The 16,362-nt window shown below is 35.9% G+C and overlaps 4 protein-coding genes across 5 annotated transcripts; all 4 read left to right on the plus strand.

Moving 5' to 3' along the window:
- Positions 1–455: 455 nt before the first annotated feature.
- Positions 456–2,605, plus strand: tnni4b.2 (troponin I4b, tandem duplicate 2). 2 transcript variants are annotated; one of them, XM_043228715.1, is made up of 9 exons: positions 456–581; positions 894–964; positions 1,073–1,076; positions 1,162–1,206; positions 1,293–1,424; positions 1,739–1,828; positions 1,922–2,095; positions 2,185–2,295; positions 2,386–2,605. In XM_043228715.1, exons 2-8 carry the CDS (start codon positions 954–956, stop codon positions 2,269–2,271), a joined length of 543 nt encoding a protein of 180 aa, XP_043084650.1. In that variant the 5' UTR covers positions 456–581; positions 894–953; the 3' UTR covers positions 2,272–2,295; positions 2,386–2,605. The 2 variants fall into 2 exon arrangements, with proteins under 2 accessions (XP_043084650.1, XP_043084651.1); XM_043228716.1 differs by lacking the exon at positions 456–581 and adding an exon at positions 788–809.
- Positions 2,606–4,127: 1,522 nt separating this feature from the next.
- LOC122331192 (troponin I, slow skeletal muscle-like) lies at positions 4,128–8,165 on the plus strand. The gene is made up of 8 exons (XM_043228713.1): positions 4,128–4,492; positions 5,763–5,795; positions 6,009–6,063; positions 6,202–6,333; positions 6,738–6,827; positions 6,952–7,125; positions 7,200–7,289; positions 7,849–8,165. Exons 2-7 carry the CDS (start codon positions 5,785–5,787, stop codon positions 7,284–7,286), a joined length of 549 nt encoding a protein of 182 aa, XP_043084648.1. The 5' UTR covers positions 4,128–4,492; positions 5,763–5,784; the 3' UTR covers positions 7,287–7,289; positions 7,849–8,165.
- A 256-nt stretch (positions 8,166–8,421) lies between these two features.
- Positions 8,422–10,555, plus strand: LOC122331193 (troponin I, slow skeletal muscle-like). The gene is made up of 8 exons (XM_043228714.1): positions 8,422–8,469; positions 8,691–8,730; positions 8,845–8,848; positions 8,989–9,030; positions 9,154–9,285; positions 9,360–9,449; positions 9,530–9,703; positions 10,396–10,555. The coding sequence occupies exons 2-8, from the start codon at positions 8,717–8,719 to the stop codon at positions 10,483–10,485; spliced, it is 546 nt and encodes a 181-aa protein (XP_043084649.1). The 5' UTR covers positions 8,422–8,469; positions 8,691–8,716; the 3' UTR covers positions 10,486–10,555.
- A 430-nt stretch (positions 10,556–10,985) lies between these two features.
- Positions 10,986–15,200, plus strand: bpgm (2,3-bisphosphoglycerate mutase). Its single transcript, XM_043228719.1, has 3 exons — positions 10,986–11,076; positions 11,570–12,192; positions 12,763–15,200. Exons 2-3 carry the CDS (start codon positions 11,592–11,594, stop codon positions 12,939–12,941), a joined length of 780 nt encoding a protein of 259 aa, XP_043084654.1. The 5' UTR covers positions 10,986–11,076; positions 11,570–11,591; the 3' UTR covers positions 12,942–15,200.
- The last annotated feature ends 1,162 nt before the right edge of the window (positions 15,201–16,362 follow it).

Here is a 16,362-nt window from a genome sequence, read left to right on the forward strand (position 1 = left end):
GCAAACGCTGTCCTTGAAATGCATTGCTACACTCGGTTGCATCTTGCAAGTGCATAACTGATTTTAAGTTACCACACGCTTTGTGTATATTTACTCAAATTCAACGCAGAGATGGTGTCATTGTATTTCGAACGATTTGGAAATCCACTGGAAACCGATCGGAAATTGTATAAGTGTAAAACATGAAGAGACAACATATACACTGATTCATATCTTCGTGTCGTTCCGTATTAAACCGCTGACTGAAGTCACTGAAGAAAAGTTACTTTTATTTAAGCTAACTAGGCTCTGTGATCACTTTTAGTTACAGTGCAGAGGTCGTGCAGCTATGGCTGAATACAGCAAAGCCTTTTCTGCCTTGTAGGGTCAAACAATGAGAAATGAAGAGTGACTGGCAGCGGACAATGTGAGCAATTGTGTTTTGGTGGTGCTGAGTAAAATGAGCCTCGGGGTGTAAGGCTTCAGTCTATTTTAGTGAGCCACTCAGAGGAGGCCGAAGAGGCCATAAAATTTGCCTGGGTTTTCTTGTGCACTGACATTGTCACACTGTCATTGCCTTGGAGTGGTCTTTGGAGGAACAGGTATGAACTATTGCATTATTTGGCACCAATGCATTTAATTGCGCTAAAATGACTCATGAGCTATATGTGCTGACATCAAATTAATGCATAGCATAGCTCAGATAGTTAGAAGATCTTTAAAAGCTTTGATGAGAGATGGCTGGTTGCATTGTTGAGATCTCTTCTGAAACCAAAGGATATTAAAAGAGTCTTGGAGAAACAACTGCTTAAATATGGCTGCTCAAAAATGTATAATGCATTGTTTGTTAAGTGTCATGTGCCTCCGAAATACGACTTATGAAGGGAATTTTAGTTCCAATCTTTATATTTCAGATTTTCACTAGTGATTTGCAGCAGATTAGGCGTAAAAAAGGAAGTACTTAGAAGCTCACAATGTCTGAGTCGTAAGTATTCAATCTTTTAAGTCGTTAATATCAATATTTTGCCGTGAATGTACATTTAAAACATGCCTACTTTTATTTCTTTTCATAAACTCAAAATGGCCAATTTAGACAGGTACGTGGATTTTATTACTTTAACTTTTTGTATGTGGCAATGCCATTTTCCCCCAACAAAGTCCAATTGTGCTTAACTCTTGCAGAGACCCAAATCTAAGATTTCGGCATCCAGGAGGTTGTTCTTAAAGGTATTTGGCTCTGTTTGTTTTATAAAGAAGACATTATTCCTGAAGATGATGCATTTAACAATACCTCCTGGCCTGTTTTGCTTCAGACAAAGCTGCTGAAGAAGGCAACATCTATGCTTGTGACTGAAAAAGAAGAGAAGCAGAGAGAGAGAGAGACCACCTTGAGTGAGCGAGTGCCCCCTCTACAGCTTTCCGGTCTGTCTATCCAAGAGCTTCAGGTAAACCTAATTCAACTCCTAAGTAATTCATTACAAAATGTATGTATTCATATTTATTTTGTTTATAAGATCATAATGATAAACTTGGTGCACATTAATTGAGATACCATTTTATTAATTCAAATATTTTATTGAAAAAAAGTCCATTTAAATCTGTAAGATTATCATTTAATAATTAGTGCAATGTGTAGGAAACATAAACGTTAAAAAAATGTAAGTATTGTGACTTACGTGATTTTCTCTGCTAAAAATAGCGGTAACAACCACATCAGTAACTTCCCAAGGTTATTTAAGGTACAATACTTTGTTTTCAGGCTCTCTGTAAGGACCTCCATCAAAAGATTGATGTTGTAGATGAAGAGAGGTATGACATCTCTGTCAAGGTGACCAAAAATGAAAAGGAGGTACGACACCACCACCACGTATCTATTGACGTAGATTCAAAGGAAATGCACTTTATGTTGATCCGTTATATTAAATGCATGAGTCTGCTTCAGACTGCAGATTTGAACATCAAGATTACCGAACTTAGAGGTAAAATGAAGAGACCTGCGCTGAAGAGGGTGAAGATCTCTGCCGATGCCATGTTGGGTGCTCTTTTGGGCTCCAGGGTCAAAGAGTCTGTGGATTTCAAAGCCAACCTCAAGACTGTCAAGAAAGAAGAGGAGAAAGTGAGTCATGTGACATTTTGAGTGGGAAAAATACAATATTTTTGAGCTATTTTAACACATACCTGTTGTTACACCTGTTTCTCTCACAGAAAGAAGAGGTGACCGACTGGCGTAAGAATGTGGAGGCCATGTCTGGAATGGAGGGCAGGAAGAAGCTGTTCGATGCGGGACAGTAGAAGATACATTTGAAAAACCTTATGGTTTGTTTGTCAATGATCTTTTAATTGAAAATCTCTAACTTCTTATTTCACCTTCACTTCAAGAACTGAATTGTATTTGTTTTCTTTCAGGTGACATCTACACCAGAAATAATAAACTTCTTAATGTATAAATCAATGCAAGTTCATATAACACATATCCTATTTTAATAATAGCTTAGAATTATGGTTTAATATTTTATTTTAGCTAAAAAAGAAAGTGCATTATCTTAAACTTACTTGATGTGTTCTTGATGGTTTCTGTGATGTCGAGCCCATTTTCTGTCTTAAAAATAAAAACACATCAAAGAAAGCCTAAATAGTTTGCCCCTTAATTTTCTATGACCGAAGAAGACCTCTGAAAATGTTTGGAGACAATAGCCCTGAAGGTAGCAGGACCTCAAGCCTCTGACCTTGCCATGCGCTTTTATCTCTTTGACCTCACTTCATAACAGACACAACACAACTGCTGTGTCCCGAGAATACCTTCAGTTGTTTCTAACACCAATCTATGATATTTATAAATATGTGGAACTTATAAAAGATATATTCATCTTAAAAGCTTTTCAAGCTAAATCACTATTTTGTGTTACTGAAATGTCTCAAAAACTCTTGAGCAGACCAACTGACATTAAATTTCTGCAATGGATCTCGATAGACGCTAATCAACAATATTTTTAAATATCAAAGATTATGTTTTTTTTAACTTTTGCAAGGTATAAACTTTCTGTAACTTTTCTCACAATTCTGATTTGTTTGTTTTCACCATGGAATAAAAAAAGTCTGACAATCACGACTTTCTGTATTGCGCAATTTAGTTTTTTTCCCCTTTTTTTCTAAGAATCTGTATTGCGCAATTCTGAGGTTATATCTCGCAATGAGGAAAAAACGTCTTTTTTGTTGTTGTTTTTCTATGACATTTCCTTTTATAAGATTATCTATCTCATCTATAGAAGTTCATACCTCACAATTCTGAGATAAAAGCCATAGTGACAGAACTGGCAAATTACCATTTTATTTTTTGTGATGGAAAACTGAAGCAATGAGCAAACTGTTTGGCCTCTGATACAACGATCCAATCAATTCCCGATAGGCAAAAAAGTGCCTATGGTACAGCCTACATTTTTTCCACATGGATAAATGCCACAAGAGAGAAGACAGATAAAGACTGTAACTAGACTACACACACATACAAATAAAAATACTATAGCTTTAAATATAAGCACATGTAATCTCTTAATGCCCAGCAATAAGTATATTTCCATCTAAAGAAATGTATATTGCAGTTTTCATATGAACACTAAATGCTCTTAAAAACAGGCACACTCCTACTATGACCTTAAATCTATATATTAGCACCTAAAGTGTATTTATTCGTACTGAAAAGTTACCACCCCAGAGACAGCTTTTGTATCTTTGTGTGCAAAGCCATTTAAACCCAAGAACTTCTTGCATCCGATCGTCTGGCCATAAAGCCTAAAAATAAATCAAATGGCAGGTGGTAATTCAGCACATATCTCTTGGAGTGTCACCTCTCTGGGAGAATGAGCTGTGACGAGGGCAGCTCACATTACATTAAGACAGCTCTTCCACCTGCTTGCTGTCCTCTAAACCCTACAGATGATTGATATCACATTGTCTCCTGCCAGCTATCGGTCGCTTAATGTGCACGGAAATTATCACGTTCACGAGATAGCTGTCATGGCACAACATCATATTGCAATTAACTGGAATAAACGCAGATTCCACAAATATTTTTTATTTCCACTTCCTCTCTGTTTTATGGTTGTCTTGACGTCTTATCCTTTCCTGTTTTTAATAGGCTACGTTTCTAATATGAGTACAACTTAGTTGTGCATTAATGAGTGCAATATGCTTGCTTTATTTACTCCTATAGACCGTCATTTCCACTCGATTTACTTGTGTTATGACCAGCGTTACCTTTAGATCTTTGACCTGGTGATCAGTATGGTTTTGGCCACCAAAAAGAGGCATTCAAACCGGTCCACACCGCATAGCTGCATGCCTCTGTCCAAATGAAAGTTTTACTGTGTGAACAGTGAATGTCAGTAGAGTGGCACAGACAGGGGTCTATTTTAGTGAGACGTTCCCATGTGTGCTGAAACTATAAATCTACGGATTTTCTTCTTCTCTCGCTCAGCCAGTTAACCCGCACTCCCGTCTTTTCTTCTTCTAGCAGGTATGTATGTCTCTTTCAGTGGTCATAAAAGGCTAACAGTTACGTGTTTGGTTATTTCTGATGGCAAATTATTATAGCACAAGTTTATATTGGCTGCAATGGTCAAGAATGTATTTGTCATTTATTCAAAATTGATGAGAAATTGGGCACATTTGCATTGGTATCTATTCAGATGTCTCTCAAATTGGTGACAATCCTGGAAGATTTTCACCTATGCTAAAACTCACGGGCGCTATGCACAGAACTCCTACCGCTGTGTAGAGGACTAATAGGTCAAATGGATGGATTAAAGGGTCTGATTACCAATGTCATTAATGAATTAGAATTAATAGCTGTGCTATAAAACCTTTCTTTTCATACAAAAGTACCCTTACCTATGTAATTGTAATTATAACCCTAGTGAGAAATAAATATACTGAAAAGTATTTGACATACATTTTCATGCTAACTATACTACAAATACATTTACATATTTATGTACTTAATAAAAATACATTGGAATTGTATACTAAACTGGTAAAGTCTGCTAAATGAGAAAAACGACTTTTGTACTGTATGCACTTTAATTGTATGGAAGTAGTGGTGAAGTCCAACTAAAGATATACGGAAGTATTTTCAGTTGTACTGTTGTAGGTATACTTCAGGTACACATTAAATATCTTACATTTAATATTATTTAAAAATCATAAACCCTCATCAGTGGCGGTCAGTAAACATATTTTAGGAATAACGTTAACAAATGTTCACTGTGCAAGTAGCATCCCAAATAAAGTTTAATTATACTTTACTAACTTTAAGTTTCAAGTGATATGACACTAAACATGTTTATAGATTTAAAAATAGCATGAAATCAATTTACTAGTGTAAAAATGTTTTGAATGTGGTAGTCAGACTTTCTCTTTGACATCATTTTATTTGTAAGGTCGTAACACCAAACTAAACAACCACAGGATCAGTGTTCATTAATGAAAATACAGCTGAAACAAACAAATGAATGTGAAAATTTAAAGAAACGTTAGAACTGTTGCCTTGGCAACTAACTGCTCAGTTTAAAGTACTAAAATTACTAAAACCAAAACAATTATAAATTAAACATAAACATACTAAATTAAAATGAAAATAGAAATGCTGCTACTATTTAGTCTGCTACTAAATATTACAAAAGTATAAATATCGCACTGCATAGGACATAGATGCTTGTTATCTTAACTATTCTCGTTTGTTAATTTCCTAATGTTTAATACTTTATAACAGTTATTTTATTTCACAGATTTTCATAGAACTACAGAAGGATGTCTGACGCGTGAGTATCTTCACCTCCATCAGTGCTAACCAGCTAATTATGAATTCTGATATCTATCTATCTATCTATCTATCTATCTATCTGTCTGTCTGTCTGTCTGTCTGTCTGTCTATCTATCTATCTATCTATCTATCTATCTATCTATCTATCTATCTATCTATCTATCTATCTATCTATCTATCATTCCCTTCTATCTGTATGCTCCAACCGAAGCCCCCAATCAAAGCCCAAGCCCAAGATCACTTCAGCTCGTCGGCTTGGCTTGAAGGTGAGCTCCACCTGCTGCCCACAGTTCTCCACGCAGCTTGCCGGGGACTTTTTCTGTTCAACAAACAGATTCCACATTGATAACAAAAGTAATAACTGTTTTCTTTGATATGACAACAATGGCTGCATCACCCTGCAGATAAGGCTGCTGAATACAGCCCTGGAAATGCTGATAGTAGAGAAGCAGGATAAAGAGAAGGAGAGGGAGCAAGTGCTCAGTGAAAGAGTTCCTCCGCTCAAATTGTCAGGCCTGTCTGCCCAGGAATTACAGGTACAATTAAACGATTCTTTTAAATGGATCATTTAACTCCTTAAAACACAAAACGTTTGACCTTCGTAGGTGACATGGTACTGGGAAAAAATGAGATAGGAGGGAAAAATAATGTACTTTTACGCGTTTGTATTCATATATTTCATCCAAAAATCTTGCGTTCCCAGGAGAAAATGCGTTCTAGGGAGAAAACAATCATTTTCTTCCTATCTAACAGTAGCCTATTTATTTAGCAGACTAAGCTGCTCTTTTAATTTAGTGTCGTAACATGTGCATTTTTTTTATAGTTCATATTATAATATGTTATAGTTTTAGTAAGCATTTAAGTTAATTTCTAAATTATAGTTTTATTTATTTCATCATTATCTATCAACTATTTGGTGAACAGTCTGTTTTGTGTGTAGCAACTTTGTAAGGATTTGCATCACAAGATTGACGTGATTGATGAGGAACGCTATGACGTTGGTATTAAAGTGGCCAAAAATGACAAAGAGGTATGAAAACATCAGTATTTGGTAAACAGCTCTCATTGATGTAGCCACTGTGTTCTGTTCGAATCTAGCAACTGGCTAGCCGGCTTTCGTGTTAAAGTGCAGTGTGTGGTCTGTGTTGATAAAGATACAGGAAATGAATCAGAAAGTCTATGAGATGAAGAGCAAGCTGAAGAGGCCTAACCTGAAGAGAGTCAAACTGTCGGCTGAGCAAATGCTGAGCGTCCTTCTAGGCTCCAAACACACACAGTCCATTGACTTCAAAGCTAACCTGAAGACAGTGAAAAAAGAAGAGGAGAAGGCAAGACTATATAAGATGCTTTAAATGGACAGAGGTGCCAATATTTAAAACTGATCTATATCGAACTTCCACAGAAAGAGGAGGTGACTGACTGGCGTAAAAACGTAGAGGCAATGTCTGGAATGGAGGGCAGGAAGAAACTGTTTGATGCTGGACAGTGAAAGGTAAATGCTGAAAGTAACAGAGGCCCTCAATATATTTATTTTGTCATTTAAGAAATATTTAATTGCACACACGTCCTTCTAAGCATATGACAATTAGATCGTAGATAGAGACCAGCAAAAACAACAACAACAAAATCTCTTTAAATGTCTTGCATTTAACTGATCGGTTTCACAGAATGTAGGATAGCACATTACATCAAAATCTAGCAATAGCACTAGCGATAAGCAATAATTTAGTAAAAGTATTTTTTAATCTCATTTGTAATCTTCAGATAATAAACATAAAAGCATTCATTGTTAGTTCATGTCAGCTCTATTGTCCATGAAATAATAAAACCAGACACTTTTGATTGATTTTAATACTGTATTTGTACATTTTGAAACATAAATTAACTAAGATTAATAGATGCTTTATTTTTTAACTACTGAAACTTTATTGTAAGATGTACATGTATTATATTGACCTATAATGAATGCTGCAAATAGAATATGTTGTAACAGTAAATCAAATCACGTGTTTAATGTAGCGCTTTCTTTACGTATTTTCTATTTATTACAGCTGCAGTTCTTCTTTTGCCCTACCGATGGCAGCCTACAACAACATATCAGAAAGAAGAAGAAACACATATCATCCATCACTTCCTTTGTGTTCAAGGCCCCTTATTAATGATTGTGAAAATGTTTTCAGATCCGAATTAATTAGGTTTGATGTAAATATAGTTAAAAATATATATTCCAACGTAATGTCTTCGCAGATGTTTTAAATGTCCTTTTTTTATTAGAATGATTATAATAATTTTTTTCTTGTAAAGATATTAGATATGTGGAAATAATATTGTTTTCCCCCCAAGATATGCAGCATAACCAATAAAAACAACCACAAAAAGAACAATAATGCGTGAATTTTCATTTCGGTTCAGATTAAATTAGACCAGGCAATGTGCTCACATGTAGTCTCGTTACTGCTGTATTGTTGAGCTCAACCTTCGTTTAGAGAACAAAAAGTACACTTGAGCACCAGGTGCTCCGTCACTCTGCAGCCTGGGATGTAAAGCATTTGACAGTACTAATGGTGTGGACAGTAGTCTATTTTAGTGAGCCTCTCACGAGTGTTTCAGAATCTATAAATCTGCAGTTTCTTCCCTGCGGCCCAAACAGTCATACTTCTATCATCTGAGAGGTAAGGACCTTCAGGTTGCAACCACCGCTGGCGATCCATGCATATTAGATAGCAGTTATGGATTTTTTTTTTTTTGGTGTTGCTTCTTAGCTTGCATGTCTTCAAATATTACAAAAATGTCTTTAATTTGCATTCGTATTCAAATGCTTATATGGTTATACTAAGCGCCTATGTGTCTAATGTGGTATTTTTGTCAAAAACATTTTTTTGTCATTTGTAAGCCACCAGGAAAAAGGAAAGCACTAAAATGTCTGAATCTGTGTAAGTAATTCAATTTTTTTTATATTATTGAAATAATAAATTAGTTACTGTATTATAAATCTATTCATATATTAAACACATGTTTTTTTTTATTTCTGGCCCTATATTTGTCAGTCCGGTGAGTAACTTACATTTCAGCACTTTAATAATAGTTGTCTCATCCTTTCCGAGTACATTTTATATTTTTATATAAAATTGAACATCGCAGAATTTGCGATAGCCAAAATATTGTTTGTTTGACATTGGCTCGTTCTTCAGAAAAAGCCCAAGATTTCCGCATCTCGTCGGTTATTCTTAAAGGTTAGCGAGTTTCCGAAAAGATCTTGACTTTTTAACCAACCATTTTCAAACAACAACTCCCGAATGCTCTACATATTAATACAATATCGCCTTGCATCTTCTGTCATTTTAACCGCACCGCAGACCAAAATACTGAAGAAGGCCAGCTCCCTGCTGGCAGAGGAGAAGGAACAGAAAAGGACTGACAGAGAGAAAACCCTCAGTGAGAGAGTTCCTCCTCTCCAGCTGTCTGGACTGTCTGTGCAGGACTTGCAGGTTGGTATTCTTCGGCGTATTTTCTGAACGCTCTTGAAACTATTCTTTCTGACATGCCGTTGCTCTGTTTACAGAATCTGTGCAAAGAACTCCATCAGAAAATTGACGTTGTTGACGAGGAGCGTTACGACGTCGAATCTAAAGTGTCCAAAAGTGAAAAGGAGGTAAGTTTTGTTGCTTTAAAGTGACGCATTAATTGATTAACGCATTGTTTTGATTGCCCTGACTGACGCCTCCGTTATAGATTGCAGACTTAGGCCACAAAATCTTCGAGCTGAAGGGAAAAATGAAGAGACCTGCCCTGAAGAGAGTGAGGGTGTCTGCTGATGCCATGCTGGGGGCTCTGCTGGGTGCCAAGCACAAGGAATCCATTGACTTTAAAGCTAACCTCAAGACAGTTAAGAAGGAAGAGGAAAAGGTAATCTCAGTACTTTGATACCAGTATCATACTCAGACTTTATAGTTTAAGTGCTTTAATTTTTTTACTATTAAATTAATTACATTATATTTGCAGATTTTTTTTTGTTGTTTAATGTATGCTGTCTAAAAAAACCATCACAATGATCCACACGGTTACATCAGTTACCAATGTTATTATTATCATAAAGCAAAAACTGCACGTTTGTAAGAAAGATATAAACATTGGGATGTTTTTAACTTCAAACCAATGCTTCCAACTAAAATATGAGTCCATAAAAATGGTTTCTAAAGTAAAAAAGTCATCTTGTCTGCAGATGTTGAAGTAAAAACAGTCCAAAACAGATCTAATCAAATATCGTATTCTCATATTTTTTCCAGAAGTGATCGTATAAAGTTGAAACACCTCTGTGATGGATTTGTTTCTTTTCATGTGGATTACTTTTGAATTATTGTGATGTTTTTATTAGCTCTCATTTTGACAGCACCCATTCACTTAGGGAGCAAGTGAAGTAATGATACATTTCTCCAAATCTGCTACAATGACAACAGACTCTTGAATTGAGCTCATTTTCAGCGGTCTTTCATTTTTTTGCGAACGTTTCATTTAATATGCTCTCTCCGATTCAAGAAAATATGACTGTGTGTTAAAGACAAGCAATAAGAGTTATTAAAATATACATTTATTTGCAGAAAGAAGAAGTGACCGACTGGCGTAAAAATGTGGATGCTATGTCTGGCATGGAGGGCAGGAAGAAGATGTTTGCAGGACCAAATGCATAATTAATTAGTAAAAAAAAAAAATGTAAATCCTATGTGAAAGCTATTTAAAAATAAACATATTTAACTGCTATTTAATTCTGGTTATGTATTTGTTTCATTGCCTAGAGCTGAAAATGAATGCAAGACTGCTATTGTTATAACATTTATCACATCAAATGTGGAAACATGTGCTTTATGACACATATAAAACATGTGAATATTTGATTATTAAATACTTGTATTTGTCATTATATAATAATGCTTATATTGTAGTAATTATTTATATGTGATCGGTTGAGTGAATATTGAGGAACAATAAAGCTATTACTGTTTTCACCACTAATTCAAAGTTTTCTAGTAGGCTTTGCTCTCTGTTAAGGAAGTCCACGGTTCAATTTATTAACCGAAAAAGAAATGGAAATGACGCTATTAAACTCAAAATAACGGCACTTCCAATTCGCCACTGTACTCTTAAACACGCCCACTTCTGGAGAACACGTAGCTGATTGGCTGAAAGAAGTGTCACTCAAGTACACTGCTTCTCGTTTGTTGATGCTGCCTTTCCTGCGTAGAGCTGCAGCTACTCTGAGCTGGGCGGTTTCTAATCTGAAGGTGAGCGCATAACAATTCATAGTAATGTTCAATGGGCACGTCTAATTTCATTTTCATCTATATTTGTAATTAATCGATACAGATAAGGATGTTTGGTGCGTGCACTGTGCGATGTCATTAAGACATGCTAACAGGCTAGTTCAGTTGTGTTATATAGGCTACTGAACTGCTGCGAGACAATACTACTGTAGTTTGATAATGAATATTTCGGTTTCACTTCAGTAGTTACATGCTTATACATTTTATCCTGGAAGTAAGATATTATTTCCTAATTTAGAGTATGAAAATAAGAGCTGGTCAGACAGTTAGTTAAATTAGCATTGACATTTAGTTCACGACCCTTAACCTTTCAGTCTCCAGTTTGGTTTCATATATATATATTTATCTGCGTATTCATATATATATATCATTTTATATAATATTTTTTTATATATATTATATAACAACTGAGCAGTTGAAAATTCGCTATATAGCATATCTGTATCTTTTTCAGGACTTCATACTGTTTATTCTTAATGTCCAAATACAAACTCTTTCTTCTCCGACATGGGGAGGGGGCTTGGAACAAGGAGAACCGCTTCTGCAGCTGGGTTGATCAGAAACTGAGCGAGAACGGGGTGGTGGAAGCCCAAGAATGCGGCAGGCTCCTGAAAGAGCAGGGGTACCAGTTCGACCAGGTTTTTACCTCCTTACTGAGCCGCTCCATCCAGACAGCCTGGCTGGTGCTGGAGGCCATGGGACAAGAGTGGGTCCCAGTCACCAAATCCTGGAGGTTAAACGAGCGGCATTACGGTGCCCTGATTGGCCTCAATCGGGCCGAGATGGCGTTGAACCATGGAGAGGAACAGGTTAAACTGTGGAGACGAAGCTATGACATCACTCCGCCCCCCATTGACGAGTCACATCCCTATTACGCTGAAATTTACAATGACCGCCGGTACAATACGTGCGACGTTCCGAAAGAAGAACTGCCCAAAACCGAAAGTTTAAAGGAAGTCTTGGACAGACTTCTTCCTTACTGGAATGATGTCATTGTACCAGTGATCAAGAGTGGCCAAACAGTCCTCATCTCTGCACATGGCAACAGCTGCAGGGCTTTGCTTAAACATTTGGAAGGTGAAACATGTTTATCGATTTAATTTCTATCGTCATTTGCTGGCTTTTTCCTTCTGTTAAATGCAAAAAATATATTTTATTTTTTGCTTTATTTTATTTTATTTTATGAACAATAAAATTATATAATAGTTATATAATGCTGAGTTGACTGCTGAGTTAAAATTACATGGATACTATTGACTATAACCCTTGACCTTAAAGCGCTTGAAAGGTTATGACAAGGGGTCAAAAGACATGTATAGTGTTGCAAAGTTTGCTATATTTAAGATTAATGCTATACTTTTTGGACTTCCTATTCTTGAAAGAATCCTAAAAAAAATATGTTTCCACAAAAATATTAAGCAGCACAACAGTTTTAAACATTCATAATTATAAAGGAATATTTCTTGAGCAACAAGAAAATAAGTTCCATTTTTAAATATATATTAAAATAATATACAGTAAATTGTTATTCTTCTGTTTTAATATTATCAGTAATAAAGCATAGAGAGTGGAGAGTTACACAAATGAAGTTCTAATATAAATAATATACTTTTAATATTTTCATCGTTCTCACTTCTTTCTTAACAGGTATTTCCGAAACAGATATTGTGAATGTAACGCTGCCCACAGGAGTACCAGTCCTGCTGGAGCTGGATGAAGATCTGCGATCGGTCAAGCCCCGTCAGCTTCTGGGCGACCAGGATAAAATTCAGGCGGCCATCAAAAAGGTGGAGGATCAAGGGAAGGCTAATGCACAAAATAAATAATTGTACTGTTGAAAATGCCAGAATAATTCATACAGGAACTGTTAAAACCGAAAGATTATGAATCAGTCAGTAGCTTCAGTAATGAAGCACCTGGTAAAGATAGTTTGGCCACATACTGTAGGGTGTGTCTGAACTAGATTGGTTCCGAGGTATTTTAGGAATCTTGAACACTTATACAAGTCAATATTTTGAAGTCAAGCACTGGTTACTGATCAAAAATGCACATTTGGTATATATATTTTGTCATAGCAAGAGATCCGTAGACCAAATAACAATGAAATAGATATTGATATAATATTATTTAAAATGTTCGTGTAATAATGCGTTGTTATTTTTTGTTAATTCTTGCGTATATTTCCGATAGATTTGTGGTCACGGAAAACCAGTGGTGCCTTCCTTTGGGCAAAAAATTAGAATTTCATATTAAAGGTCAACATATGATTTTAACCATTTCTGTACTTTAAAATAGTATACTATACAAGAGGATAGGGTCAGTTTAAAGTCACTTAAGCTCACCGAGGCTGCATTTATTTGATCAAAAAAACAGTAATAATATTTGCACTTGTGTACTGCGCAACATTTTTGTGAAAACCACGCTGCATATTTTTCTTTGGTGAATAGAAAATTTAAAAGAACAGCATTTATTTAAAGTTCTTTTGTAACAATTCAAATGTCTTTACTGTCACTTTTGATCAATTTAGCCTAGCTTAAAAAAAATGAATGAATTAAAAACCTTACTGAACTTCTGAACTGCATAGTGTATAGATAAACCCAACCTGGAGTGGCATCATTACAAAAATTAATAAATAAACAATAGTAAAACAAGCGTATAATTCACTCCACTGTCTGGACTTTCAGAGCCACAGATTAAATCTTATTGAATTTATATTCCACAAATCAGATGAAACTTAGAGATTTCATTGGATATGTGAAGGATAATTATAAATTATTTAAAATATTTTTTGTGTTAAATAGCACTCTTAACATACTTTTGTAACATTTGTTTGTGAGGGACATTTTGTTTTTATCCAAAATATTTATTAACAGTAATATTAAGACAATATGTGTTAATAAGTTATTAGTTTATAATGCACTGCCAAACGCAACCCACTCTCTTTTGCGTCTCATTCTTTTCTCCAACACCAATGCAAACACAAAAGCTAGACATAATTGTGGTTTAGAATGTCCCTGCACTGTAATACCTCTGTTTTTTATGTATTTAATGTTGAACACTGTACTGTATCTGAAGAGAAATGTTAATTGTGTGTGTTGTTTATGTTATAATGACCGTAGTGGCTTTTACTGTTACACGTCTAAATGTTTGCCCCCTGCTATGGCACATATGTCCCACCTGCTTTTCCACCGCCCAGAAGCACTGGTCCGCCGGCTTGAGCGTTTTCCTGAAAGAATAATATATATAAAAAATAAAGATTACAGATGTAAAATTGTTAAAGTGTATTAAATGATGTGTTTGAAAATGCATAAAACGCCTATTAACCAGGAGGAGGTGCTGCAGTGTTTTCTGAGAAGGCCTTTCTCCGGTGAAACAGATGTTGATCTTAATATAATAGCGGTGGATGGTAAGTTTATTTTTACAGAAAGCACTAATGACATAGGGAAACTGAAGAGGATGTAGCACTTGGCAGACTGCTCGTATTCACTTCACCTAATAGCTCACATTTGTCTTGTTGAGCTGGAATGTTCGAAAAGAAGCACTAAAACACGTTCTCGTGGGCTTTAATGTCCTCTTAGAAGAATATACATTTTAACGCGTTATATGCTCTTGGGAAATCTCCCTTTAAAGCTTATTAAAAAATAATGTGATTTTCGTTGAGTTTATTTGCCGATGCTGTGAAGACGTGACTGGACGGGCCGTTTCTGACTGCACTTGATATTTTTCATGGGCCGTGCGGATTTCACAGTCCTTACTTTAGAACATGGTCTCGAAACAGTAGAAAAACATCGCAGGAATCTGGGTGTAGATACAATTTGAGAACTGTTCAGTTTGGCTGAAGACCAGAAAGGCCTGGACACGATGTAGCCTCATCTTCACTGCCAGTCTAACACTTCTCTTAAAACTGTTGCGTTAGGATGTTATCATGGGATGCCAATACTTCAGGGACATTACTGGAACATCTGTTATTTTCTTGATGTGGCCGTAAACTAATTGATGTTCTCTATTTCTTAACCAGGATGAGGTGTGATGTACATAACTGCAAAATACTGTATTTCAAAACAATAAAGACATTCCAGATGTAAGCTATGTTTGTGATTTTATTGAGGAAATTATATTTGCAGGAAGGTGCAGTGAGAAAATTTCACGGGCATCTACAATGATAAGCAATATATCAAGTACAAATCACACACAATCAATTTTTTTTTGCTTGAAATGCGCAGTTGCATGAATTTCTGCAGAAATGACTGATGGTTTTGCCCATGGAAATTTAACAAACAGCAATAAAATGTGATCGCACCATAATTATTGGGAGGTTCCAAGATAGCTTTTACCATTTTATGACAGTAGAAGTTAAGGTCATCTCCTCAACAAAGAGGCTCGATCACAAAAGTATTTTTTGTACATCAAGCTGCCCCAAAACATAATTAATAGCCAGTGCAGGGAGGATAAAACTGGGTTATGTGATCATATTTCCTGTCCTGGTAAGAACTCTCGAGCGGCTGCGTTCTGCACTAACTGAAGCTTGTTTATTGAAGATGCTGGACAACCAGCGAGCAGGGCATTACAGTAATCCAGTCTAGATGTCATGAATGCATGAACTAGCTTTTCTGCATCTGAGAGAGAGAGCATGTGTCTGAGTTTAGCAATATTTCTAAAGATGAAAGTAGGCAGATTTTGTAACATGAGTGATATGGTGTTCGAAGGACAGGTTGCTGTCCAATATCACACCCAAGTCTTTAACTGTCGGAGTAACGTTTATATCACATCCATCTAATTGTAGTTTGAGCTCAGAAATTTGCTGCAAACATGAATTTGGTCCGATAAAGAGCACCTCTGTTTTATTAGAGTTTAATAGAAGAAAATTTCTAGTCATCCAGTCTTTTATGTCTTTAACACACTCTGTTAATTTAGACATTTCTGATAACTTATCAGGCTTAGATGAAATGTATAGCTGTGTGTCATCTGCATAACAGTGAAAATTAACCCTGTGCTTCCTAATAATGTTCCCCAGGGGCAGCATGTATATAGAGAACAGTAAGGGGCCTAAAACTGATCCTTGAGGCACACCACGCTTTTACGGGCATTGTAGTAGAGCGGTCTCCGTTTATATCTACAAATTGATAACGGTCTGATAGGTATGATTTAAACCACTTTAAAAAGCCTGTCCCTGTACACCAGCCGGTGTGTTCGCGCTCAGGAGAATATTATGATCTATAGTGTCAAATGCAGCAGTGAGATCCAATA

The sequence above is a fragment of the Puntigrus tetrazona genome, chromosome 25 (assembly GCF_018831695.1).
Source record: "Puntigrus tetrazona isolate hp1 chromosome 25, ASM1883169v1, whole genome shotgun sequence".
NCBI lineage: Eukaryota > Metazoa > Chordata > Actinopteri > Cypriniformes > Cyprinidae > Puntigrus > Puntigrus tetrazona.

Bases quoted from the DNA above. Each gene is read 5' to 3' on its own strand.
- bpgm (XM_043228719.1), top strand. From the start codon at position 11,592: ATGTCCAAATACAAACTCTTTCTTCTCCGACATGGGGAGGGGGCTTGG. The intron at 12,193-12,762 runs GTGAAACATGTT...CTTTCTTAACAG, and splicing joins TTTGCTTAAACATTTGGAAG to GTATTTCCGAAACAGATATT.
- LOC122331192 (XM_043228713.1), top strand. The intron at 6,064-6,201 runs GTGAGCTCCACC...ATCACCCTGCAG, and splicing joins CTCGTCGGCTTGGCTTGAAG to ATAAGGCTGCTGAATACAGC. The intron at 6,334-6,737 runs GTACAATTAAAC...TTTTGTGTGTAG, and splicing joins TGTCTGCCCAGGAATTACAG to CAACTTTGTAAGGATTTGCA.
- LOC122331193 (XM_043228714.1), top strand. The intron at 9,031-9,153 runs GTTAGCGAGTTT...ACCGCACCGCAG, and splicing joins CTCGTCGGTTATTCTTAAAG to ACCAAAATACTGAAGAAGGC. The intron at 9,450-9,529 runs GTAAGTTTTGTT...CCTCCGTTATAG, and splicing joins TGTCCAAAAGTGAAAAGGAG to ATTGCAGACTTAGGCCACAA.
- tnni4b.2 (XM_043228715.1), top strand. The intron at 1,207-1,292 runs GTATTTGGCTCT...GTTTTGCTTCAG, and splicing joins CCAGGAGGTTGTTCTTAAAG to ACAAAGCTGCTGAAGAAGGC. The intron at 1,425-1,738 runs GTAAACCTAATT...CTTTGTTTTCAG, and splicing joins TGTCTATCCAAGAGCTTCAG to GCTCTCTGTAAGGACCTCCA.